General features: G+C 56.2%; 1 protein-coding gene across 1 annotated transcript in view; it reads left to right on the top strand.

Moving 5' to 3' along the window:
- The window catches only part of SLC8A2 (solute carrier family 8 member A2), a 29,922-nt gene extending 13,530 nt beyond the window's left edge, over window positions 1–16,392 (top strand). The window contains exons 4-10 of the mRNA XM_008154424.2: window positions 4,364–4,786; window positions 9,449–9,552; window positions 9,703–9,720; window positions 10,970–11,094; window positions 11,384–11,483; window positions 14,184–14,462; window positions 15,957–16,392. Coding sequence (XP_008152646.1) covers window positions 4,364–4,786; window positions 9,449–9,552; window positions 9,703–9,720; window positions 10,970–11,094; window positions 11,384–11,483; window positions 14,184–14,462; window positions 15,957–16,333 — 1,426 coding nt within the window. The 3' untranslated portion in view covers window positions 16,334–16,392. The remainder of the gene's footprint in view (window positions 1–4,363; window positions 4,787–9,448; window positions 9,553–9,702; window positions 9,721–10,969; window positions 11,095–11,383; window positions 11,484–14,183; window positions 14,463–15,956) is intronic.
- Window positions 16,393–24,373: the final 7,981 nt, after the last annotated feature.

Below are 24,373 nucleotides of genomic sequence, written 5' to 3'. Positions count from 1 at the left end.
AAACATCAATGACGATGAGAGAGAATCATTGACCGGCTGCCTCCTGCACGCCCCTGGGAATTGAGCCATAACCTGGGCATGTGCCCTGACCTGGAATGGAACCCTGACCTCCTGGTTCATAGGTTGGCACTCAGTCACTGAGCCACGCCAGTCAGGCCATTCATTCACTCTTGAGGCCACACTGCCCCAGGCACTCAGCACACACGAGAACGAGGCCCACTGTCCCCGGCTGCCCCTCCCATGTTCACTCCATACCTGTGGGCTGTCACTATCGTAGCTCCATTGCATGGATGCTTACCTGGTAGAACAAGCACGCCCACGGACGCCATGACTGAAAGTGTTTATTGAGCGCCTACTGTACGCCATGGGTTTATCATGGTGAACACATCTAAGGTCCCTACCATCCAGCTACAGTGAGGCTGTAAGCCAGGCGTCCTCAAACTACGGCCCGCGGGCCACATGCGGGTGTTTTTGCCGTTTTGTTTTTTTACTTCAAAGTAAGATACATGCAGTGTGCATAGGAATTTGTTCATAGTTTTTTTAAAACTATAGTCCGGCCCTCCAACCGTCTGCGGGACAGTGAACTGGCCCCCTGTTTAAAAAGTGTGAGGACCCCTGCTGTAAACGATTAAACTATGTAAACACATCCGGTGATGTCAGCTCTGCGTGGGAATGTTAGGTAGGATAAGAGGGGAGCGACGGTGCCCCAGTTGTCCCCGGGTCTTTGGCTCCACCATAAAGCAACACGCCCCTTGCGCCTACTGCGTCTCACTGCCCTCTCCTCACACCCTTTTGAACAGACCTGTGACCTTCCCTCATTCAAGCAATTCCCACTGAGCACCTACTGTGTGCCAGGCGCTTTCTTTAGCGGCTCACCACACAAATGCCAACAAGATAACTTCCCTGCCCTCCTGTGGCCCACAAAATTCTTTCTCTCTTTGTGGTTCTGTCCATACCACACTCTTTTGAGAATTGTAGCTTTACAGTATAGCTACCGTAGCTAACAGGCGTGCAAGTCTCCCCTGGTTTCCTAAAATAATCACACTTATGGTGTGCCCGCTGTGTCGGGAATGGGCCGGGGCAGCGGAGACAGCAGCCAAGGAAACCCATAAAATTCCTGCCCAAACAGTCAACGTTCTCCAGGCCATTAGGGAGAGACAGGCCATTAGGAAGTACACGCTGAATACACAGAAATGCCAGGACGTGGCAAGAGCCGTGAAGGAAACTGAGGCAGAGGACGGGAGAGAGTGTTGGTGGCTGAGCTCTGCACCGGTCCCATCTGCTCACCATCCGCCACCCCTCCCTCCCACCCTCTCCCTGGACTAGTCACAGATGGCCGGTCCCGCCATCACGCAGCAGCCAGTCCCCCGCGCAGATTCACGAATCGCTGAGCTCTGTCGGGCATTCCTCTCTGGCTTTCATGTTTTGTGTTCATAATCGTGGCGCTCCGTGTGAGTTGCCGGCAGCATGGCCCTGCACCCATCAACACCTGAGCGTGCCTCTCTAAGAAGAACGACATTCTCCTACCTAATCACCAACGATTACCACACTCGGGACATCCAATACCGGATCGATATTATCACGCAATGTGCAGTCCCTGTGTGCATCTCCCCAGCTACCCCTGCAACATCCTTTATGCCTGCGTTTCCCCCCTCCCTCGCTTCCCATCCATCCCAGAACCACGCACTGTGTCTGATCGTCATGTCTCTTAGTCCGCTTCACTCTGGATCAGTCTCTGAGCCTTTCCGTGACTTTTGTGACCCCGACACTTTTTAAAAATATATTTTATTGATTTTTTACAGAGAGGAAGGGAGAGGGATAGAGAGTAACAACGATGAGAGAGAAACATCGACCAGCTGCCTCCTGCACACCCCCCACTGGGGATGTGGCCGCAACCAAGGTACATGCCCTTGACCGGAATCGAACCTGGGACCCTTGAGTCCGCAGGCCGACGCTCTATCCACTGAGCCACACCGGTCAGGGCTACCCCGACACTTTTGAAAAGACAACAGGCCAGTTACTGGGACAGTCCTCAGTTTGGGTTTGTCTGTTTCCTCGTGGTCAGACTCAGGGGGTGCACTTCGGGCGGGACCCATGGAGGCGAGGCCGTGTCCTCCTCATTGCCCAGGAGGCATGACACCCAGTTGTCCCCTTACTGGTGATGTCCACTTCAGCCCTTTGGTAAAGCTGGTGCTAAAGACTTTCAACAATAAAGTTACATTTTTAAAAATACACCTTTAAAAATGATGGTGCTAAAATCACCACGTTCTGCTATCCCTTAAGTTTACATTTATTTTTAAAAATATGTCTTTATTGATTTCAGAGAGGAAGGAGAGGGAGAGAGAGATAGAAACATCAATGATGAGAGAGAATCACTGACTGGCTGCTTCCTGCACGCCCCCTACTGGGGATCGAGCCCGAAACCCAGGCATGTGCCCTTCTGGCAATCAAACTGTGATCTCCTGGTTCATAGGTCGATGCTCAACCACGGAGCCACGCCGGCCGGGCTAACTCAATTCTTATAACAACACCATGAGGTAGACACTATTATTAGCTGCATTTTACAGATGAGGAAACCGAGGCTCAGAGGGCTGCAGCATCCTAACTGCCCAAGTTCTTAGAGCGGGCATGGGGCCCAGGCCTGCTTGGAGCAGGCTGGCCCACCTGGCTGGGCGTCGCAGCCACCATGGACAGCGTCCTCGTGGGCGGCCGGCTTTGGCAACAGGGAGCCCAGGTCCCTCCCTCCACTCCGGGTCTTGTCATCTGGTTCTACCCTCGGCCCCTCCCACAGGCTGGGCTTCTCTTGGAGAACTGGAGCCCAGGACCCCTTTCTTATGAAAGTGATCACTGATGATGGTGAACTCTTACCGATCATATAGTGCATTTCAGAACCGGAGCCGAGTCCCTGAGGTGCATGGTGGGAGGGGTTGGAGGGAAAATTAGAGAGTTTATAGATGAATTGACACCCCAGAGTCACTCTGCTGTCTACAGCTCTGCCAGGAAGAGCCCACTCATTCCCTGTCCCCTCACCGTTTCCCCTGATAATCGAATGTCACGGCCTCGCTCCCTCCCCCGCCCCATTGTAGAGCATCTTGTGTGCCCTTCAGCGACATGTGTAAACCTAAGCCAGCTCACGTCCCTCCGCTGCTCAGAGGCCTCCCATGGTTTCCATCTCACTGGGACGAATGGCCACAGCCCTCATGGTGGCCCAGCAAGGCCTATGACATCTGTTCCCCCTGTGACGCCATCTCCCCCCTCACCCCCCTGCTCCCTCTGCTGCAGCCATGGGGCCTCTAACACTCCAGGCCCGCTCCTGCCTCAGGACATTTGCATGGGCTGTTCCCTTTCACAAGAATACTCTTCTCCCGATCTCCTCCACCCGGCTCCCTCCTCAGGGTTCTGCTCAGATGTGACCTCCTCAGCAAGGCTTTTCCCGACCACCCTAACACGGCACCCTCTCCTCACTCTCCACCCTCTCCCTCCATTTTCTCCACGGCACCATCGCCACCTGACGTCATGTTTGTTATTCATCTCCTGCACTAGAACAGTGCCTGGCATACAGCAGGTGCCCAATAAATATTTGTTGAAGGAACCAACCGCAATTAAACTGTTAAGTGTGTAATTGTCACCGTGATGTGGCTCTGCCATGGGGCTGTGAGCTCCGTGAAGGCAGAGTCTGTTCACTGCGGTGTTCCCAGCAGTGCCCAGCACAGGGCACAGGGCAGGTGCTCAGGGAGTGTCGGTTCAATGAATGAATGAATGAATGAATGATGCCACGTTAAGGAATGTGGTCTTTCTCTTGGGAGTACCTGGGAACACAGAAGGGTTTGTCAGAGCGTGACAAGGTCAGTCCTGGGCCCTACATCACTTCTACTCCAAGTGTGGTCCATTTACGGGGGGCTGTCTGCATCCCTTGGGAACTAATTAGAAATGCAGAGTTTTGAAACCTGCAGCTACGGAACCAGAACCTGCATTTTGACAGGATCCCCACGTGACTTGTGTGCACGTTAAGGTTTGAGACTCATGACTTTGGAACCCTCCAGATTCTCTCTCCGCCTTGGGACTTTGCATGTGCTGTTCCCTCTGCCTGGCGAACTCCTGCCCACAAAAGCCTCCCCCAGGAAGCCTGCCCTGGTCTCACAGTCGTCATTCTCCGTAGAATGCTGGGCCAGCTCTGTCCTGTTCCCCTCCCCGCCTGATTCCCCCTCAGTATTATTTGCTTAGTGCCCGTCCACTCGCATACCAGCGAGTTGTCCCGTGGCTCTGCCCCCTCCTCCGGGAAGCCTGCCCTGACTCCCTTTGCCCCCAGTTGCTGGCCGCCTGCCCTTCATTCACCCCTCTCTTTCCCGCCCCTCCGCTGCAGCGAGGGCACGCTGGTGTTCAAGCCCGGCGAGACGTTGAAGGAGCTGCGCATCGGCATCATCGACGACGACATCTTTGAGGAGGACGAGCACTTCTTCGTGCGGCTGCTGAACCTGCGCGTGGGCGACGCGCAGGGCATGTTCGAGCCCGACGGCGGCGGGAGGCCCAAAGGGCGGCTGGTGGCGCCGCTGCTGGCCACGGTCACCATCCTGGACGACGACCACGCGGGCATCTTCTCCTTCCAGGACCGCCTGCTGCACGTGAGCGAGTGCATGGGCACCGTGGACGTGCGCGTCGTGCGCAGCTCGGGCGCGCGCGGCACCGTGCGCCTCCCCTACCGCACGGTGGACGGCACGGCGCGCGGCGGCGGCGTGCACTACGAGGACGCGTGCGGCGAGCTCGAGTTCGGCGACGACGAGACCATGTGAGAGCGCTGGGCCCGCGGCCCGGGGAGGGGGCGGGGCCTGCTGGAGGGGGCGGGGCCCGGCCCGGGAAGGGGGAATGAGTGGGTGGGTCTGGTGGTGGGCGGGGCGGGGCTGTGGGGATGGGCGTGGTCTGGTTGTGGGTGGGGCCTGGGTAGGTCCGCGCTGGTGAAATGGAAAGGTCAGGGAAGATGGACAGGGAACAGAGGGGGGCCGGTCAGGAGAGAGGAGGGAGGAGGCGGTAGTGATGGCGTGTGGCCAAGATGATAGGAAGGGAGGTGGGCGGGGCCTGGGAGAAACTAGTTGGTTTGGGGAGAAGTTGGGACTCGGGGGAAGGGTCAGAGAAGAGTAGGAGAAGGGCCTGGGCAGAGGAGTGTGGAGACTTATTGGTAGTGGGTGGAGATGGAGTGCGGCCTGCGGAGACGAGCAGAGGGTCCTGTGGAGGTGGGAAGAGGACGAAATGGAGGGCGAGTCTGTGGAATGGAGAAAGGGCCTAAGGCACGGGTGGAGTCTGGGTAGGGACACAAGGAGATAGACCTGGACAGCGGGAGAGGGCGGGGCGTAAGGAGATGGGGCGGGCCTTGGGGGAGTAGGTGGAACCTGGGGAAATTGGAGCCCTAAGTGAAATGTGGGCAACGCTTTGGGAAAAGACTGAGTAGCAATATGGGGCGGCAGGGCCTGGGAGACTGGAGGGCTGGGGTTCGGGAAGATGGCGTGGAGTCTGGGGAGTTGGGCTGGGTGCACAGGCATACATCTGTAGACACAACCAACACACACACACACACACACACACACACACACACACACAAGCAACATACAGACACAAAATGTCACAGGCACTTTGAAACCGGGCTGCTAAGACGCCCAGACACACGGCCACGGCCTGACACAGATGCCGAGGCTCCCCCGTGGGTGCCTGCAGCCTCACCTCCCCCACCCGCTTGCCTGGGATGCTGCGCGCGCCTGTCCCCCTTTGCCCGCTCCCTTCCGCCGCCCCCGCACGCCCGTCTGTCTCCCTCCTCCTGCCGCCCACGCTCCTCCCACCGAGCAGAGCCCCCACCGCGCTCCTTCCCCCTCCTCCTCCCACCTCTGTGCCTTGGCCTCGCCCAGCTTCTCACCTTTCTCCGCCTCTCTCTCCCCTTTGCGTCTCTGCCGTCTCTCACTCCCGCAGTCTCCCCCTGGGTCTCTGTTAATCTCTAGATCTCTGTCCACGGTATCCAGCTCTCTGGCCGGGTTATATTTCAGGAATGAATTCTCCATACCTTTCCATCGTTCTGTCTGTCTGGCTCGGGTTGAGATCTTGGGTTGGGGGCTCGGAGCACCATCCGTGGAGGGGAGAGAATGCAAGAAGAGACAGACAGACAGACGCTCAGAGATAGAGGAGACCTCGGGAAAGAGATAGAGAGAGGGAGAGGCAGAGCCAGAGTGTCAGAGTCAGAGAGAGAGAGGCAGACAGAAAAGAGGCACAGAGAGCATGAGAGAGACAGAAACTTAAAGACAACGAGAGAAGGAAACTGAGAGACAGAGACACAGCAAGGGAGGCCGAGGGAGCCCGGCCAGGGAGGCTCAGTTGGTTGAGCGTTGTCCCGTGCACCGAAAGGTCACCAGTTCAATTCCCCGGGGTCCGATTCCTGATTCCTGGTGCGGAAGGTTGTCAGATCTCTCTGTGTGTCTGTCTATCTGTCTATCTGTCTATCTATCTATCTATCTATCTATCTCTATATCTCTATCTCTCTCCCTCTCCCTTCCTCTCCCTCTACAATCAATAAAAACATTTGTTTTAAAAAGGAGAGGGAGAGGGAGAGATTGAGAGACTGAGGTGAAGGGAGACTGAAGGGAGAGAGATTAGGGGAGATGAGAGATCATCGAATGAGAGCCTCAGAGGGACCCGGGGCAGGAGAGGTCCAGGGGAAGCAACAGAGAAAGAAAGAGTCGGGCAGCAAGAGACACCAGGAAACAGCGTGAGAAAGGGAATGGGTCCGAGATCAGAGGCCGCAGTGGGCGGGAGAGGGGCGTTTCCAGGAAACAGGAGGGCAGGCATGAGGGGGATGGAAGTCGGGCTGGGAGGAAGGCTCCTTCCTTGATCCCAGGAAGCCCTGCCCTTGTCTCACTCTCGTCCCTCTTGCTGTCCCCACCAGTTGGGTTTCTCCTCCTGGGTCCCCTGAGGCCATGCCTGTCAAGGCGCCAGGTGGTGTACGTGTCACTGCGTGTCAGTCACTGCATGTCGGTGGGTCATGGCATGCCTGTGAGACTGAGCGTGTGTGTGTGTGTGTGTGTGTGTGTGTGTGTGTGTGTGTGTGTGTGACCCTGTCAGCGGCTGTCTGCGTGGGTCAGGGTGTGTGAGGAGCGTGCCTCAGCAGATCCTGCTCCTTGCCAAGGTGCTTCAGTACCGCGGACAGCTCCCGGCCCACTCCTGAGTTGGGGGCCGGCCATTCTTCCCACCCACAGAAAAGTTAAAATATCCTGAGAGCAGGAGAGGGTGGAGGTGGGCACATGTCCCCACATGACCGCTTTGTGTGTGTGTCTGTCTGTGCATGGGTGTCGCTGCGACGTGTGCGTTTGTGTGTTGAGATGGGTCTGCTGTGTGTTGAGATGGGCCTGTTGAGACCCTTTTGCTTGAGTTGTGTTGACTTCGCTGTTCCACTCTGCGAACACTGAGAAACCCAGACAGAGAGAGAACAGATAAAGAAAGGCAGAGCGCTGGGGAGAGACTGAGCCGGAGCGGGTCCCAGCCAGAGACGGGGACAGAGAGACGGAGAGGAGGAGACATCGGGAGGCTGAGAGATGGGCAGAGAGACGGGAAGATTGAAAGAGATGCTGAGATGCAGAGAGAGAAAGACACGAAAGGAACGCAGAACCAAAAGGCCTAACGAGCGGGATCTACGGAAGCAGAGGCTGCCTGGTGACACCAGGGGTCTGTAGGCTGCCCGTGTCGCCGAGGCTGTGGTGGGGGCGTCGTCGTGGGAACAGGCATCTGGTCCCCGCGACTTTGCCGCTTGCACAGGGAATGGCTGCAGGGTGTGATGGCGTGCGGACGTGGGCGGTGTGATTGGCGGTGCTTCCTCTCCTGGGTGCCTGTGTGGGCCGGTGTTTGTGTTGCTGGGTTCTGGGGCTGGGCCCTGTGGTTCCTGCCGCTGAGAGCGCTGCCAGTGGCGGTGTGTGGGCTTTCTGGGGCTGTGGGTCTTTGTGACGGAGGGGGTGGTTTGTGCGCCTGAAGGGGAGGGGTAACTTCTGTCTGTTCCTCCCCTGCCACACCCTGGTTGCCATAGCAGCGGGGATGCTGAGGAAATCCGTTAGCGCTCCGCTAACCTTCCAGACGTGTGTACAGGACAGAGGGCAGGAAGCTGGTGGTCTCTTGGGCTGAAGGATTCGAGTTAACAGAGGTCTGTGGAAGGCGCCCCGCCCGTCCTGGGTGTTGGGGAGTCCGCAGAGAACGGAAATGAACACGAATCCCTGCCCTGCTGGAACTTGCATTTTAGTGCCAGGAGACAAATGGGCAAAGAATAAACGAAATAAACGCACACACTGGATGGCGTGTTAGAACAAAGGCGGCAGCACGGAAGGGGTTAGGGACGGTGGGGGCGGGCAGGGGTGGATTTCAGCATTAAAGGAGGTGGTGGGAATGGGCCTCATTGGAAAAGAAGGTGGGGCTTGGCCCGCGTGGCTCAGTGGTTGAGCGTTGACCTATGAACACAGGAGGTCATGGTTTGATTCCAGGTCAGGGCACAAGCCTGGTTGCAGGCTCAATCCCCATGGTAGGGTGTGAAGGTGGCTGCCAATCAATGGTTCTCTCTCATCATTGATGTTTCTCTCTCTCTCCTCTTCTCTCTCTCTCTCTCTCTCATTCTCTCTCATTCTCTCTCATTCTCTCTCGTTCTCTCTCCTTCCCCTCTGAAATCAATAAAAAAAATGCTTTAAAAAAGAAAAGAAGCCAAAACCGGTTTGGCTCAGTGGATAGAGCGTCGGTCTGTGGACTGAGAGGTCCCAGGTTCGATTCCGGTCAAGGGCATGTACCTTGGTTGCGGGCACATCCCCAGTAGGGGGTGTGCAGGAGGCAGCTGATGGATGTTTCTCTCTCATCGATGTTTCTAACTCTCTATCCCTCTCCCTTCCTCTCTGTAAAAAATCAATAAAATATATTTTAAAAAAAAGAAAAGAAAAAGAAGGTGGAGTTAGAGAACCAGAGGAGTGAGGGAGTGAGCCTGGAGGGACAGTGTTCTCGGTGGGAGGAACAGCCGTGTAAAGGCCTTGAGGCATGTGCGGGCCTGGTTGTTCAAGGGACAGTGAGGAGGTCAGTGTAGCTGGGGGAGGGGGAGGGGGGCCAGAAAGGGAACAAGGGCCACAGGGCACGGGGCCTTGCGGGCGGTTCGGACTCTGGCCTTGGTCCTGGCGGGGAGGGAACCTCTGGAACGCCCCGAGCAGAGGAAGGACCGATGTAACTTAGGTCGTATCGGATGCCCTCGGGACGCTCTTTAATAACCTCAGCTTCCTCGGCTGTTTCTGGGCTTGTAAGAGAGAGCCTTCCTCTGAGGATGGCTGTAGGACTACATGAGATGACAGGACCTGGGACGGAGCGGGGCTCGAGGAGCGGGGTGGCTGAGAGGGAAGTCATCGGTGGCTCAGGGGAGGGGCCTCATGCCGGGTGTCCTGCTTCGCCCGCCCAGGAAAACCCTTCAGGTGAAGATAGTGGATGACGAGGAATATGAGAAAAAGGATAACTTCTTCATCGAGCTGGGCCAGCCGCAGTGGCTTAAGCGAGGGATTTCAGGTGAGGGGTGAGGGGTGGGCTGTGGGAGAGAGAAAAGGTCCAGGGTGCGGGGACCCTTGGGGGGGGTCAGCTGTGGGTGCTCCTTCTAACTCATGGATCTGAGCTTCCCAGGGAAGCGATCTCACTTTCTCTCTGTCTGTCTCTCCCCAGCTCTGCTGCTCAATCAAGGTGAGTGGAGTTTCCTCCTGGCTTTACTGGAAAGGGGGGCCCTGCAGGGGGCATCAGGGAGGGTCAGGGCCTCAAACTGCTCTTCCAGGTGAGGTTTGAGGCAGGTTGAAGGTGAGATAAAAGTAGACTTGGGTGAGGGTTGGAGCTGGCCTTCGAGTTGGTAGGGCCAATTGAGTTTGGGGTTATAGCTCAGGGTTCAGAGGCCAAGATTGTTTTGTTTGTAGTTAAGGTCAGAGGCGGGAGTGAGTCATAGAATCCAAACTGGGTCTGCGGTGAGGACAGAGGGAGTCAGGCTTGGGGTTAATTAGGACCGGGGTGGACTTAGGATTTGAGACCAGGATTAGGACTTGGTCAAGGTTAGAGTTAAGATGGAAGCTGGTTTTTAGATTTGTGAGTAAAATTAGGATCAGGGTCTGAGAGTTGAGGCTAGGGTCAGTGACTTGGAGATAGTGAGAGAATAGAATTGGTGTTTGGGGTTATGGTTAAGGCTGGACTAAAGATTGTAATAGTCAGGGTAAGTAATACAAGCTGCTGTAACAAATAGGCCCCAAATCCCAGGAGATGAACACAAAAGTCATTTCTTGCTCAGGCAAAGTTTTCTGAAAGTGTGGCTGCTAAAGTGGGTGGCTTTCTTCAGAGAGGTAGGGTTGGTGCTGGGCTTGGAGCAAAGGATCAACATACTTTAGGGAGATAAATGAATTCAGGGCCAGCTATAGGGGCCTAGGTCCAAGATTTGGACTGAATTGGGCCATCCCTCTTTCTGCACCCCTCAGTCATACTCTAGGATGTTTTCAGAGCTTTGGTATAGAGACCAGGCCTCCTCCCTCAAGAGTGGTGATGATGTCAGTGATAATAATAAGAAAGTAGCTTTTCTGCCTATCATGTGCCAAGCACTGTTCTAAAACACTTAACATGAAATAATTCTTTTAACTCTTACAATGACCCTATGAGGTAGGTGTTATCATTGTGTCCATTATAAAGATATGAACACTGAGGCACAGAGAGGCTAAAGCATTGCCCAAGGCCAGACAGTGCCCACCATGGGACCCTCAGAGCCCACCACCTGAACCTTGTGGATCAGCCACGGGAGCTGGGGCGGGAGCTGGGGAAGGTGATGATCGGATAGGAGGCTGGGGCAGGCTGGAGGGGTGTCACCAGGTGGCTTCCCAGGAGACACAGGCAGTGAAGGCATCACAGGCCCGATTAGGTAGGCCTCCCTGGAGTCTAACTCCCATCCCTCATGCTGCAGGGGATGGGGACAGGAAGCTGACAGCGGAGGAGGAGGAGGCTCGGAGGATAGCAGAGATGGGCAAGCCAGTTCTTGGGGAAAACTGCCGGCTGGAGGTCATCATTGAAGAGTCGTATGATTTTAAGGTGATTTTTCTGGGGCCTCGCTTTCCTGGAGTTTTGCCTGAGTTGTTTCCTTGGAGAGAGTCTGAGAGAGGATCAACTATGAGGGTCAGGAGAGAGGGGCAACCAAGGGTCCAAAGCCCCCCTCCAGGTCCGTCCATCAGCACCATGGACAGCACACGCCTCCCTTTTCCCTTTTGCTGGTAGCACTGGGGTAGAGCATGGGGTGCGGGCCCCCAACCCCAGTCCCCCCGCATGGGGCATTCTTGGGTGATCGCGGACAACAACCTCTTCCCCACCCTTTCACCCCCAGAACACGGTGGATAAACTCATCAAGAAAACGAACTTGGCTTTGGTGATTGGAACCCATTCATGGAGGGAGCAGTTCTTAGAGGCAATTACGGTGAGCGCAGGTAAGTGGGGAGGGAGGAGAGAGAGAGAGAGAAGAGGGAGGGGTGTGGCGGGCAGAGAGAGACGCAGAAAGAAATGGGTGGAAAGACAGAGGGAAAGAGAGACAAGGAGAGAAAGACAGAGAGAGAAAGAAAAGAACAGGAAAGACACTGAGAGGGACAGACAAAAAGAAAAGAAACAGATACAGGGAGACACAAGAAAAGATAGCGATCAGAGACGAGCGAGAGACAGGCACACAAAGACAGAGGCAGGAGAAATGGGAGCGACGTACAGAATGAAGTCCGTCAACTGCAGGGGCCAGGGAGGGGCAGACAGACCCAGAGAGAACGGCGGACAGAGACGGAGGGGCCGAGGCGCAGGGCTGCGGGGAGGAGAGGTCCCGCCCAGGCTCTCTCTGGAGATTGGAGGGCGGAAACAGGTTAAAAGGCCTGCCCGCCCCAGATAGAGCCTGGGCTCCTCTGTTGCCATGGAGACAGTCACCACGGCACCCAGCTACACCCCCCCCTGTAAGGTTTCCACCCGCCTTAGGCCTCAGACGGTTTCCTACTGCCCCCCTGTGGCCAGAGACACTATGACACTTGGATCACAGTCGGTGGTACCAATTGGGGAAACGGAGACCCAGAGACAGAGGAGGGACTGGCCTGAAGTCCCACAGGGAACCCAGAAAGAGCTGTGGTGGAGCTCAGGGCTTCTGTCCCCTGCACAGCACCAGTTTTCCGTCAGGGAGGCCAATCCAGTGGGAACCGGAACACAAGAATTGTGGTTGGAAAGAAACTGGTCAGAGGTGGGATCCCAAGACGCCAGGCCGCGGGGATAGAGAAGCAGCAGGCAGCAGGCTGAGAGACCTCAGATCGGAGGCCTGAGAGAAATGAAGTGGTGTCTTCCACCGAGGCCACGTTCTTTGACATCTACTTCTCGGGGAGCCCCGGGCCCGACCCTGTACAGGACATGGCTGGGGACAGAGATGACCAGGACAGCTCAGGCCCTGCCCTGTGGAGCTCACAGTCCAGTGTGGGAGGCAGACCTGTCACAAGAGTGACAACCCAGAGTGGGCAGGGCCGGACTGGGGCCCTCCGGGAGCTGCAGGGGGGGCCCGGCCCAGCTTGAAGGTCGGGAGAGCTTCCTGAAGGAGGAGGCTTCTGAGCTGCGTCTTCAGATGCAAACAGGAGTGTGTCCTCTATGCTCTGGCCTGAGCCATGTCTCCCCGTGGTCAGTTAGGGGTGCGCTCGGTGGCAAATAACAGAAAACTCAACCGCAAGCGGCTTAAGCACACGAGTTTCTTTTTCTCACGGGAGGAAAAATAATCTGCAGGAGGCAAGTTAGCAGCAGCTTAATGATGTCATTCAATCCCAGGCCACGTCTTTATTTCTCAGCTTTTGCTTCATGTTTGCAAATCGGCTGCTGCCCCTCCAGGCGTCGAGTCTGTATTCCAGGCAGGAAGAGAGGGAGCAGGGGGTCAGGGGCAGCATGCCTGTCGCATGTGAGTTTCCAGTTCCATTTAACTTGGGGTCGCAGCAAAAACCGCCCTCTTTGAGGTGTAACGTGCAGAACCAAAAAACCCCCACACAACCACTTAATTAAGCATTTACAAATTCAGGCGTTTATTTCCTTAACAAGCCGAGTGACTAAAAGTGGGGAAGGAATAATTGACCCGAATCCCCGAGCCCGCCCAGCTCTCATGGCCTCCACTGCGGAGCCACAGGGCTGCACCACGGGAAGTGGCTTCATCATGTGGTGGCCGCCTGCCTTTCATTCCCGACTTGTTCTGAGTGACCGGTCAGGGGTCACGGGGTCTCTTAGCAGCAGCCTTCCAGATGTTGTGCTTGGCACGCTCGTGTGCTCGTTGCTCTTCATTCATTGCTTTGTGCTCGTCAGTGCAAGGGGAGGTGGACAACTTGGCATTTGTGCCTTCCCATCACACAAGTCACTGCAGGTCAAAAGCGGGTCGGTTTTGGTCGCATTAGCGGACACCAATGACTCTTAAGAATGAGGCGTCCTTCACAAGGCTCAGAAGACACATCCACAACACACCGCCCCTATCAGGAAAGCTAGAGCTTTCCAGAAACCCTCTGTTTAGGCCTCATTGCCGGACTGGGTCACATGGCCACTGCTGCAAGGGATTCTGGGAAAACAAGTATTTAGGTTAGGACTACTTAGAGCTGCAAGGAATTTGGGGAAAGTGAATATTTTCATCTGAGGACATGGCCATTGCTAGCCTTAAGGGATTCTGGGAGAGTGTTAGCTGGATACATGGCTCTCTCTACCTGCAAGGGATTTTGGGAAATCAAGCATGTAGCTACTGTTAGCTGCAACGAATCAAAGGAACTGAATACCTCTTCCTGCAGAATATGTCTACCTGTGAATATTTCTACATGGCTGTCAGTAGCTGTAAAGGGATGTGGCCACCCCTAGCAGCAAAGGATCCTGGGAAGCTGGATATTTTCAACTGGGCATATGGCCTCCTGAAACTTAAAGGGATTCTGGGAAAGTAAATATTTTTACCTGGGCCTAACCTTCTCCTAGCTGCAAGGGATCCTGGGAAAGTATTGTTTTTAGCTGCTGACATGGACACACCTAGCTTCAAGGGATCCTGGGAGAGCGATTCATTTTATGGGACTGGCTGTCCGGAAGTTGAACAAAGTGGGGCTGCAGGCGAGGAAGGAGGCATGGGTGTGTGCCCCAGCTGGGTCGTGTGCCCACAGGGGACGAGGAGGAGGAGGAGGACGGGTCCCGGGAGGAGCGGCTGCCTTCGTGCTTTGACTACGTCATGCACTTCCTGACGGTGTTCTGGAAGGTGCTGTTCGCCTGCGTGCCCCCCACTGAGTACTGCCACGGCTGGGCCTGCTTCGGCGTCTGCATCCTGGTCATTGGCCTGCTCACCGCCCTCATCGGGGACCTTGCCTCCCACTTTGGCTGCACCGTTGGCCTCAAGGACTCCGTCAACGCTGTGGTCTTCGTGGCCCTGGGCACCTCCATCCCCGGTAACCCCCTGGGGGCCGCTAGCGGGCTAGGGTCTCAGAGAAGCCAGGCAGTGAGGCCTAAGAGAAAGGTCCTGCAGAAATAAGCTGATAGAATCGTCCAGAACGCATGTGGTGGGTCCCAGAGGAATACCCTGGTGGATAATAGAAACAGGTGGGGGCCCCAGGTTCACTGTGAATGGAGTATCCCGTAGAACTCAGGAGGTGGGAAATGCTAGAAGCCTGATGATGGGTTCCATAAAAACGGGATGTTAGTTTCCCCTTCTCTCCCCCACCCCCGCCAAGAAACCAGCTAGAACCATGTTCCTGAGCATGATAGGAACCAGGCCAGTGAGCTTTGAAGCTTTCAGGAAGATGAGGGAGCTGAGAAGAAACCAGAGGTTGAAGGCGGGGGAGCCATACAAATAAGATAGTGGTGTTTCAAAGACCATCACTTATGTCCCATTACAACGCAGTGGCCATGATCCCCTCTTCCCAAATAAACCCGAGTGAGAGTCCCTTACAAGCCGGGTGTCCGACACTGAAGTTCCCGCAGGAGTAGGGAGGCCCGGGGGGTGGGAGGCCGGAACCTTTGTTTCCACATCGCTGTGGTCAGCAGCCAGGTGTCCGCCGGGAAGGGAGGAGGCGGGTCCGCGGAAAGCAGCCCTTGGGAAATGTTGGCCTTGCAAGCCTGCCCTCCAGACCAGAGGCCCGAGTTATTAGCACGATGTTCAGGAATGGGTGGGGCCACAGAAGCCAGGCCCTTGCTGGACAGAAACCACGTGGGGAATTGACAGGAAAGGGGTTGCAGGGGGTGGAGCCTGGCACTTATCTTATCCGGCCAGGTGGCAATGAGCCGATTGGGCCCGCGGAAAGCAGGCAGCAGGCTCCCTAGGATGCAGAGTGGATCCCACAAAAATCAGGCAGTGAGTCCCTCAAAGTAGGCAGATTCCACAGGAAGCAGGCATCGGGTCCCATAGAAAGCAGCCAGTGGCCCGGCTGGCGTGCATCCATGGTTGAGCATCAACCTTTGAACCAGGAGCTCATGGTTCCATTCCCCTTCAGGGCACATGCGGGGCTGTGGGCTTGATCCCCAGTGGGGGGGCGTACAAGAGGCAGCCGATCAATGATTCCCTCATCAGTGATGCTTCTATCTCTCTCTCCCTCTCCCTTCCTCTCTGAAATCAATAAAAAAATATTTTTAAAAAGAAAGAAAGCAGGCAGTGGGTCCCAGTGAATGTAGGCAAGGCCCTTAGAAATCAGGGAGCGAGTCCCACAGAAATCAGGCAGCGAGTTCTACAGAAATCAGGCAGCAGGCGGTTGGTCCTGTAGAGCAGGCAAAGGGATGGCGACGGACTTCCCTCTTGGGTGGGATCAGGGCCTCCAGCCCTGGCCTGCTGCAGGGTGCCCAGGGCTGCAGGGGGGAGGCGGGGCCTGCGCCCCCGGGGTCTGGATCGCGGGGCGTGGGGACAGGTGGGCGCCAGGACGGGGGTGACCCGCGCGTGTCTCTGCCCGCAGACACCTTCGCCAGCAAGGTGGCGGCGCTGCAGGACCAGTGCGCGGACGCGTCCATCGGCAACGTGACCGGCTCCAACGCGGTGAACGTGTTCCTGGGCCTGGGCGTGGCCTGGTCGGTGGCCGCCGTGTACTGGGCGGTGCAGGGCCGCCCCTTCGAGGTGCGCACCGGCACGCTGGCCTTCTCCGTCACGCTCTTCACCGTCTTCGCCTTCGTGGGCATCGCCGTGCTGCTGTACCGGCGCCGGCCGCACATCGGCGGCGAGCTGGGCGGCCCGCGCGGCCCCAAGATCGCCACCACCGCGCTCTTCCTGGGCCTCTGGTTCCTCTACATCCTCTTCGCCAGCCTCGAGGCTTACTGCCACATCCGGGGCTTCTAGCGCCCCCAGACTCGGCTCCCCCCGAGACGGCCACACCGCGCTCCCCCGGCCTCCGGAGAGGCGGCCTCCTCCTGCCTGGGACGCAGCCTCCCTGCCTCCTGGGAACCCACCTCCCCAGCCCACGGCCCCCACCGACGGCCCCGCCCTTCCCCTCGCGAGCCGCCCAGGTCCTCCTCCTATTGGTTACCCCCTCCAGCCGGCCACACCCCTGGGGGCGGTGCCGCCTCGAGGCCCCGCCCCCGGGGACCCTCCCCAGACCTCCAGCCCTGACTTCCCCTGCTGACCCCCCAAGGGGAAGGGGCCCTGGAAGGAGGCTGATGCACCCCAGGATATCCAGGATCTCAGCCATTTCCCTAACCTTCAGGGAGCGCCATTCAGCCCCCAGGACAGCGGAGGGCCGGCGGGGCGTGCGTAAGGGGGCACACCTCCCTGGTTCCTCCGCTCAGGCCCTCGGGAGGAGGGAGGGGAGCAGTCGGGTTTCAGAGCTGAGGGGGCAAATGTGGGACCTGCAGTTCCTCACGTTCCAGCGCCCCGCTCTCCTCCACGACCTCCGAGAGCCCAGCCACGGCCTGGAGGGGCCTGTGTGTACATAGTGTGCTTGGGGAAGGGGTCGCGGGAGGGTGCATGTCTTGGGGAAAGGGGGTGACCGACTTTCCTTTTGAGAGGGCAGAGACTCCCCCAGCCATGAGAACCGACTTTTGGGGAGGAGGCCGGGAATCAAAGGGAGTCCAGCCATTCCCCCCGACAATCCAGAGGCTCACCGCGCCCTCAGTGCCAGCCAATCCGGGCAGGACCCTCGAAGAGGAGACCGAGGGCTCCAGAGGACCTACAAGCCAGCAAATGCTGCCACATCTCTGCCTGATGGGGAGCAGGGGCGGGTGGGAGGGTGGGACTGGGACCAGGGCTCTGGGGGGGCGTTTTTAACTTTGGGGGCCACCCATCTGTGGGTAGGCCACCTGCGTTTTCTTACTGTTGATGTTTCCCCCGCGCAAAGGACATACTTGGGGCGTGGGGAGTGCTGCCCACTTCTTGGGATCCCCAGGATGACCCCGCAGCCCCCGTCACACCCCGCTTCCCACGGGTTTTCAGCGTCCTGTCGTCTGTTGTGCACCGGCCCAGCCTCCCAGGCGGTTACCCACCCCCCTTCTCCTCTCCCAGCTCATCAGCACCAGCCACTGTCTCTTTTCTCTGTGATTTCTGTAAAAGTTGCCATAAAACTTTGAAATTCTGCCTGGGAAACAGCCTTCCCGTGAGAAGTTGGGAGTCAGGAGGAGGGGGCTAATGAGGACTCTGACTGGGATTTCCGCAGCTGTGAAGTAAACCAGGTAATCTGGGGTTTTCCAGGCCCCCACCCCGTCCTCTGCAGGACACACCCACATGCAACCAGCCACCCAGAAGGTCCACACAGCTTCCCCCCTTAGCCACGCCCTCACTCCTGGCCCGGAGCTTCCCTAGCCACGCCCCTAATCCATCAGCAACAAAATATTCCTCTACACAGGGCATCCTGGGAACTCAAATTTGCCCGAGCAGGAGCTGGGGTTGATGGGGGTTTCCCCCGAATAAAGCAAGTGACCTTCTCGGAATGCTGGAATAGGGGGGAAGACTTGTGAACCACTAGCTTTTTCGTGCCAGTGGTTAGCATGAACGGAGTAGGAGGGCGTGGGGAGTGGAGAATGCTCAAAAGGACCAATTATAAGAGATCCTATCGGCCACGCTGAGGAGCTTGGAGTTTATCCTAAGAGCAAAGGGGAGCTTCGGAAGGGATTTCAATGGGGGTTGAAGTGGGGCAGGCCATTGATATCCGATTTACGTTTTCAAACCTTCCTTCTGGCTACCTGTGAGAATGGAGGCTGGGGGGTCAGGGAGGAGGCAGCACAGAAGGGGGTCCTGGAGTCAGGTGGTGGGGAGGAAGGTGGGGAGAAGGGGGTGGTTTAGAGAGAGAATGGATCGGGGCCCTGGCGGGAAAGAGATGGGGCCCTTAGACTAGCCAGGGAGAGTTTATGAAAGGGATGGTAAGGGTGGGCAGGGTTGGCAACAAAAGAGGGAGGGTGCAGTACCCGGGGATACCGGTAGAGGGAGCAGTGTGAGCGGAGTGCCCTGAACCGCTGAGGCTGTCGCTGTAGCTGGAGAGCACAGACCCACGCCCAGGAGGGAAGGGGGACAGAGAGTGAACACCCCAACTTACTCCTCCCACCCACCAGTCTCCTGCTGGAGCCCCCCATTGGCTCAACTCCAGCAGAAGCCGGAGGTCAGAGAGGTAATAGCCTCAGCTTCTGGGCACGGAGAGGAGGGGCGATGGAGTGTTCAGAGTGAGGTCTTTTCTGGGCCGGAACGCAGCGGGGAGTAGGGGGAACCGGCGAGGAGGAGGCGCTGGGTTGAGGGGGTGCGGGCTGAGGGCGGGATGCCTGTGGGGCGTCCAGAGACGTCAGGGAGGGGACGCCTGGAGCTCAGGAGGCGGCTGCCTGGAGGGAGATGTGCGATGTGTTGACCGTGAGGTGTCACCAAGCCTCGGGCGGGGGAGGGCTGCCCCGGGAGGGGGTGCAGTGTGAGAAGGGGCGCGGGCAGTGCCTTGAGGGGCTCCGACATCTGAGCGGCCCGTGGAAGATGGGAAACCTGTCCACGGAGAGGCGGGTGGTGACCTGGGCACATGAGACCCAGAGAAGAGGAGAAGTGACCCCGGGATTTAGGGTTTGAGGAGAGCTGTTGGGTGGAGAGTGTGGGGACAGAAATCAGGCTGGTCCAGAGTGAGAAGGGAGTGGCAGATGGGGAAACTGAGTCAGGGCATGGAGGACACACGTTGGAGAATCTTGAAGGAGAGGGGGAGCTGCTGGAGGGAGATGGGGCCCCAGAGGGCTGTCGCCAAGGGGCGGGGGGGACAGGTGTGACGCAGCGGGGTGCTGGGCGCTAGGGCGGCCGAGAGCACTTGGGGGACAAGGTTGTGAGAACGGTGCCCGCAGCACCTGGCAGTTAGGGAGCCCCCGATGCCAGGCTCCGTGCTGGGCTCCCCCAGTCACAGCCTCCTTCAAACCGCCACAGTCCTAGCGATCTCTCCCATTGCCCAGGGCAGGAAGCTGAGGCTCCGGGAGGCAGAGCGAAGGGAAGGGCCGAGGTGGGAGATGGAGAGGTCAGGGGACTGGGACACGCTGGGGCGGGTAGAGGCTGCGGGGCAAGGTGAGTAAGGGCTCCGCTCAGTGCTGGGTGTCCCCAGAGCTCGGGATGTGGACGAGATGATGCAAAACCTTACCGATGTCCCTTCACCCCCAAACCTCAGGATCCCCACCTGGAGGAACGCCTCCATGGGACTCAGCGTGCGAGTGACTTAAGTGATTTGCCCCGGGAGGCTGCATCACAGGAAGGTTTATTTTCTTTGTGCCTCAGTGTCCTCATCTGGAAAATGGGACAATAACAATAATGGGACCTATTTCACAGGGCTGTTGTATTCGATTATAATTTAATATATAATTTATTAGAATTATATACACTATATTATATTAAATTCTATGCATTTTTATCATAATTATATTAAACTAGAGGCCCGGTGCACCACAATCATGCACTGGGGCGGGCAGAGTCCCTCAGCCCGGCCTGCGCCCTGTCTCAGTCCAGGACCCTTTGGGGGATGTCCACCTGCCAGCTTAGGGGTCCTTAGCGCTGCCGCCAAGGTGGGAAAGGCTCCCGCCACCCCTACTGCGCTCACTTCTGGCTGAGCGGCACTCCCCCTGTGGGAGCCCACTGACCACCAGGGGGCAGCTCCTGCATTGAGTGTCTGCCCCCTGGTGGTCAGTGCATGTCATAGCAACCGGCTGTTCCGCTGTTTGGTCAATTCGAATATTAGGGTTTTATTATATAGGATTTTATCATATATATTAGAATAATATCTGGCACATAGTAAGAGCTCAGTAGATAGAAAACAGCTATGCTTTCTAGCTATTCCCAACTTGCTTGTTCACATTCCTATTCCACGTTCTCTCTCTCTCTCCCCCACACACATACACGCGCACTCAGCTCTCCTTCGCCATCCTGGAGCGATTGCCTCGGGACAGAAATGCAGGGTCCCGGGAGCCTGCTGTACCTCCTGAGTCCCAGTTGCTAGGCCACCAAACCCTGGGAGAGCTGGGAGGTGGGGACCAGCCTTTGTCTCCCTCCAGCCCTGGATTCTTTTATTTTTCTTAAAGATTTTTTAAAAATTTTTAAGGGTTTTTTTTTTTTTTTACATTGGTTTGTTTGACTCAGAATCCAAACATATTAATTGAGTTGTAATGTCTTTTATTTTATTTTTGTTTGTTTTTTAAATATATTTTTATTAATTTCAGAGAGGAAGGGAGAGGGAGAGATTAGAAACATCCATGATGAGAGAGAATCATTGATCATCTGCCTCCTGCACACCCCCTACTGGAGATCCAGCCTGTAACCCAGGCATGTGCCCTTGACCGGAATCGAACCTGGGACCCTTCAGTTCAATGCTCTATCCACTGAGCCAAACCAGGTAGGGCTTTCTTAAAGATCTTTTAAAAATTGATTTTTAAAAAGAGACACATCGGTCGGTTGCCTCCTGCACGCCCCCTACTGGGGATGGAGCCTGCAACAGGCATGTGCCCTGACCTGGAATCCAACTGGCAACCTTTCGGTTGGATGATGCCCAACCCACTGAGCCACACCGGCAGGGCCCTGGGATTCTTTAATTCACTTTATTCATTGTGCGCCTGCTCTGTGCCTGGCGCTCTGCTGGGGACCCGGCAGGGACCCACATGTCCCTGCACTCACCAGGATCGCAGCGCCGTGGGGGGCACATGCAGAACGGGGTGCCAGAGATGGCGGCCAGGGTGGGATTTCGCGGGCAAGGACTCTGTAGCGAGACCCAGGAGGAGGCAGATGGCACGGAATTGGGTGAGGGAGGCGGGTGTAAGAAGGGAATGGGAGCCGAGGGGTGCAGGGTGTGGGGAAATGGACAGGGGGTGGCGCGGCACCGGGGGCTGGCAGGGGGAGCGTAACACCCCCAGACTGAGGGGCAAGCGGAGGGAGTGACTTCCAGAACCTGGGGAGGGGTCTGTCTGCAAGCCTTTGTAAGGGCTTCCTGTTACTATTTGTATTAATCGACGTGAGTAACAGCGATCCGAAATAATTGTGGTTTAAATAAGAGGACTCTCTTTCTTGTGTAACCGTCTGCAACTCTTTCATGAGGACAATGGAAACCCAGGTTTCTCTGCCCTGTTGCTCGGACAGCCCGTCGGGCCCTGGTCTGTGTAATCCCCGACGGCTCACCTCCAGGCACCGTTCCAACCAGAGGACAGAGACGGGAGGAGAGGCCCCGGCTCCACCGTCCGCTGCGAGTTTATACCCGAGTTCCACGGGTCACGTCCTTCTGCATCTCAGTTACCGGACCTGAATGGCTGCCAGAGGAACTGGGGGGGGCGGGGGTGTATTCTAAGTCATCATGCTAAAATTCATCGAGGATTTTAAAGGAAACGTGGAAGGTTGGATTCTGGAGGACAGTGAACAGCCTCCTGCAGAAGGTTGGAAGGAACACAGAGGCGGTGCTCAGAAACGCTAACCAATCAGATTAGAGGGACCAGGCGTATTCACAGCTGAAGTTCATGCCAAGGAGCCCCAGGACCTTTGCATCACCAGCTCCTACATGAAGGGCCCCAGCTGGAGCCAGTCCTGATCCTCTGACCTTCCCCAAACGCTGAAATCCAGATTTCCTCCGCCTCCTCTTTGTTCCCCAAGTCCTTGGCCTGTTTCCTCCAAATAGCCGGCAGCCTGAGACCCCCTCCTTACCCCCTGCTTCCTACCCCTCACCCACCTTTCCAGACCCTCCGAGCTTCCTGTTTTGGCATCTGTTTCTACATAACAAAAAATCACCCTAAAACTTAACGCCTTAAAATGACCGGTTCTTCTTCTCTCTCATTGAGGACTCAGGGGTTGCAGCCAGATGTCCCAGGCTGTTACCTGAGGCCTGAGACGCCCCCTCCCCAGGCTGCGGTGCAGGCCATCCGCTGAAAGCTGCGGCTGCGGACAGGAGCCGGGTCTTTCTTTGCGTTTTGTCTGCACAGTGACTCTCCCTCCGTCTCTGTGTCTGAAGGTCTCTGTCTCTTTTTGATGCCGTCTTCCTCATTCCACACATTGCTCTCTCTGTCTCAGCTTTGCTTTCTCATCTGTACCTTTGCTCTGTCTGTTTCCAAATGTCATTCGCCCCACTGCTGTGTGTGTGTGTGTATGTCTGTGTGTGTGTATGTCTGTGTGTGTCTGTGTATGTCTGTGTGTGTGTGTGTCTTTGTGTGTGTCTCTGTGTGTGTGTGTCTGTCTGTGTGTATGTCTCTGTGTCTGTGTGTGTATGTCTGTGTGTGTGTGTGTCTGTCTGTGTGTCTCTCTGTGTGTGTCTGTCTGTGTGTGTATGTCTCTGTGTGTGTGTCTGTGTGTATGTCTGTGTGTGTGTCTGTCTGTGTGTGTATGTCTCTGTGTGTGTCTGTGTGTCTGTGTATGTGTGTCTGTGTGTGTGTATGTCTGTGTGTGTGTGTGTCTCTGTGTGTGTGTGTGTCTCTCTCTCTGCGTGTATGTCTTTGTCTCTGTATCAGTTATCTGTTGCCGGGTACCAAACCACCCTGAAACTCGGTGGCTTAAACAACAGTGTATCATTTCTCAAGATTCTGTGTGTTGACCTGGCTCTTGGGTTCCACGTGGGGTTGGCTGCCTTCACTTTGGAGCTTGGCTGGGGCTAGAAATGTGCACGCTGGTATCGCTTGTGGCCAGCAGGGGGCGCTGTCTATGGTCGGTTTTAAGAGCCTGGGTGGAAGCTGCAAGGCCACAGGTCAGGTCCACCACATTCTGTTGGTCCAGAAGCCACAAGCTACCTTGCCGTGGGGACATTGTCCTGGATCACCTGGGTCAGTGCTCAGTGCAATCACGGGGATCCTTACAAGAGGGAGACAGAGGGACGTTATAGGGCGCACAGAGGAGGAGGCCATGGGGAGATGGGCCAGAGGTTTGAAGATGCTGGCCTTGAAGACTGGAGGATGCAGCCACAAGCCAAGCGGTGTCCCAGCCCCAGAAGCTGGAAGAGGCAGGGCACAGACCCTGCCCTGGAGCCTCCGGAGGGGGTGCGGCCCCTGGGCACTGATTTTGTGCCTGTAGCTTCCAGAACTGTGAGAATAGATCTTTCTTGATTCAAGCCACTGGGTTTGTGCTAATTTGTTACAGCAGCTGCGGGAAACTTATACACCATCTTTTTTGTTGTTGTTGTTAATCCTCACCCAAAGATATTTTTTTCCATTGATTTTTAGAGTGGAAAGGAGGGGGAGATTCAGAGAGAGAAAAACATCAATGTGAGAGACATCGATTGGTTGCCTCCTGCACCGGCCTGACCAGGGCGGGGGTGTTGAGCCTGCAGCCGAGGTACCTGCCCTTGACCAGGAATCGAACCCAGGACCCTTCAGTCCACAAGCCATAGCTCTGTCCACTGAGCCAAACCATTTTCAGAGCAAATTCACCACTGCCCTGGTCTCTTAGTTTCTTTGTATATCTACATCTTGAACCATTTTGTGTGTGTCTGTGTGTGTGTTAAAATACACTTACCATAAAATTTACCATTTAACTCTTTTCAAGTGCACATTTCAGTGGCATTTCGTCATTTACGATGTGCAACCACCCCCCCCTTTTTTTTCATCCCCCCAAAGTTAACCCCGCGCCCAATAGTAGTCAATCCCCAGCCTCTGTAGCTACTACTCTACTTCCTGTCTCGACGGGTTTGCCTTTCTGGACAGTTCATAGAATAGAACCCCGCAGTAGGTCACCTCTTGCGTCTGGCCTCTTCCACTGAGCTTAATGTTTTTTGTGTGTTTTTAAAAATATTTTTATTGATTTCAGAGAGGGAGAGAGAGATAGAAGCATCAACGATGAGAGAGAACCACCAATTGGCTGCTTCCCGCACGCCCCGCACTGGGGATCTAGCCCGCAACCTGGGCATGTGCCCCTGACCAGAATCGAACCCGGGACCCTTCAGTCCTCAGGCTGACACTCTATCCACTGAGCCAAACCGGCTAG

The sequence above is a fragment of the Eptesicus fuscus genome, chromosome 21 (assembly GCF_027574615.1).
Source record: "Eptesicus fuscus isolate TK198812 chromosome 21, DD_ASM_mEF_20220401, whole genome shotgun sequence".
NCBI lineage: Eukaryota > Metazoa > Chordata > Mammalia > Chiroptera > Vespertilionidae > Eptesicus > Eptesicus fuscus.
Note: the sequence above shows the minus strand (reverse complement) of the source record. Positions and strands in the feature narration are given on the sequence as shown.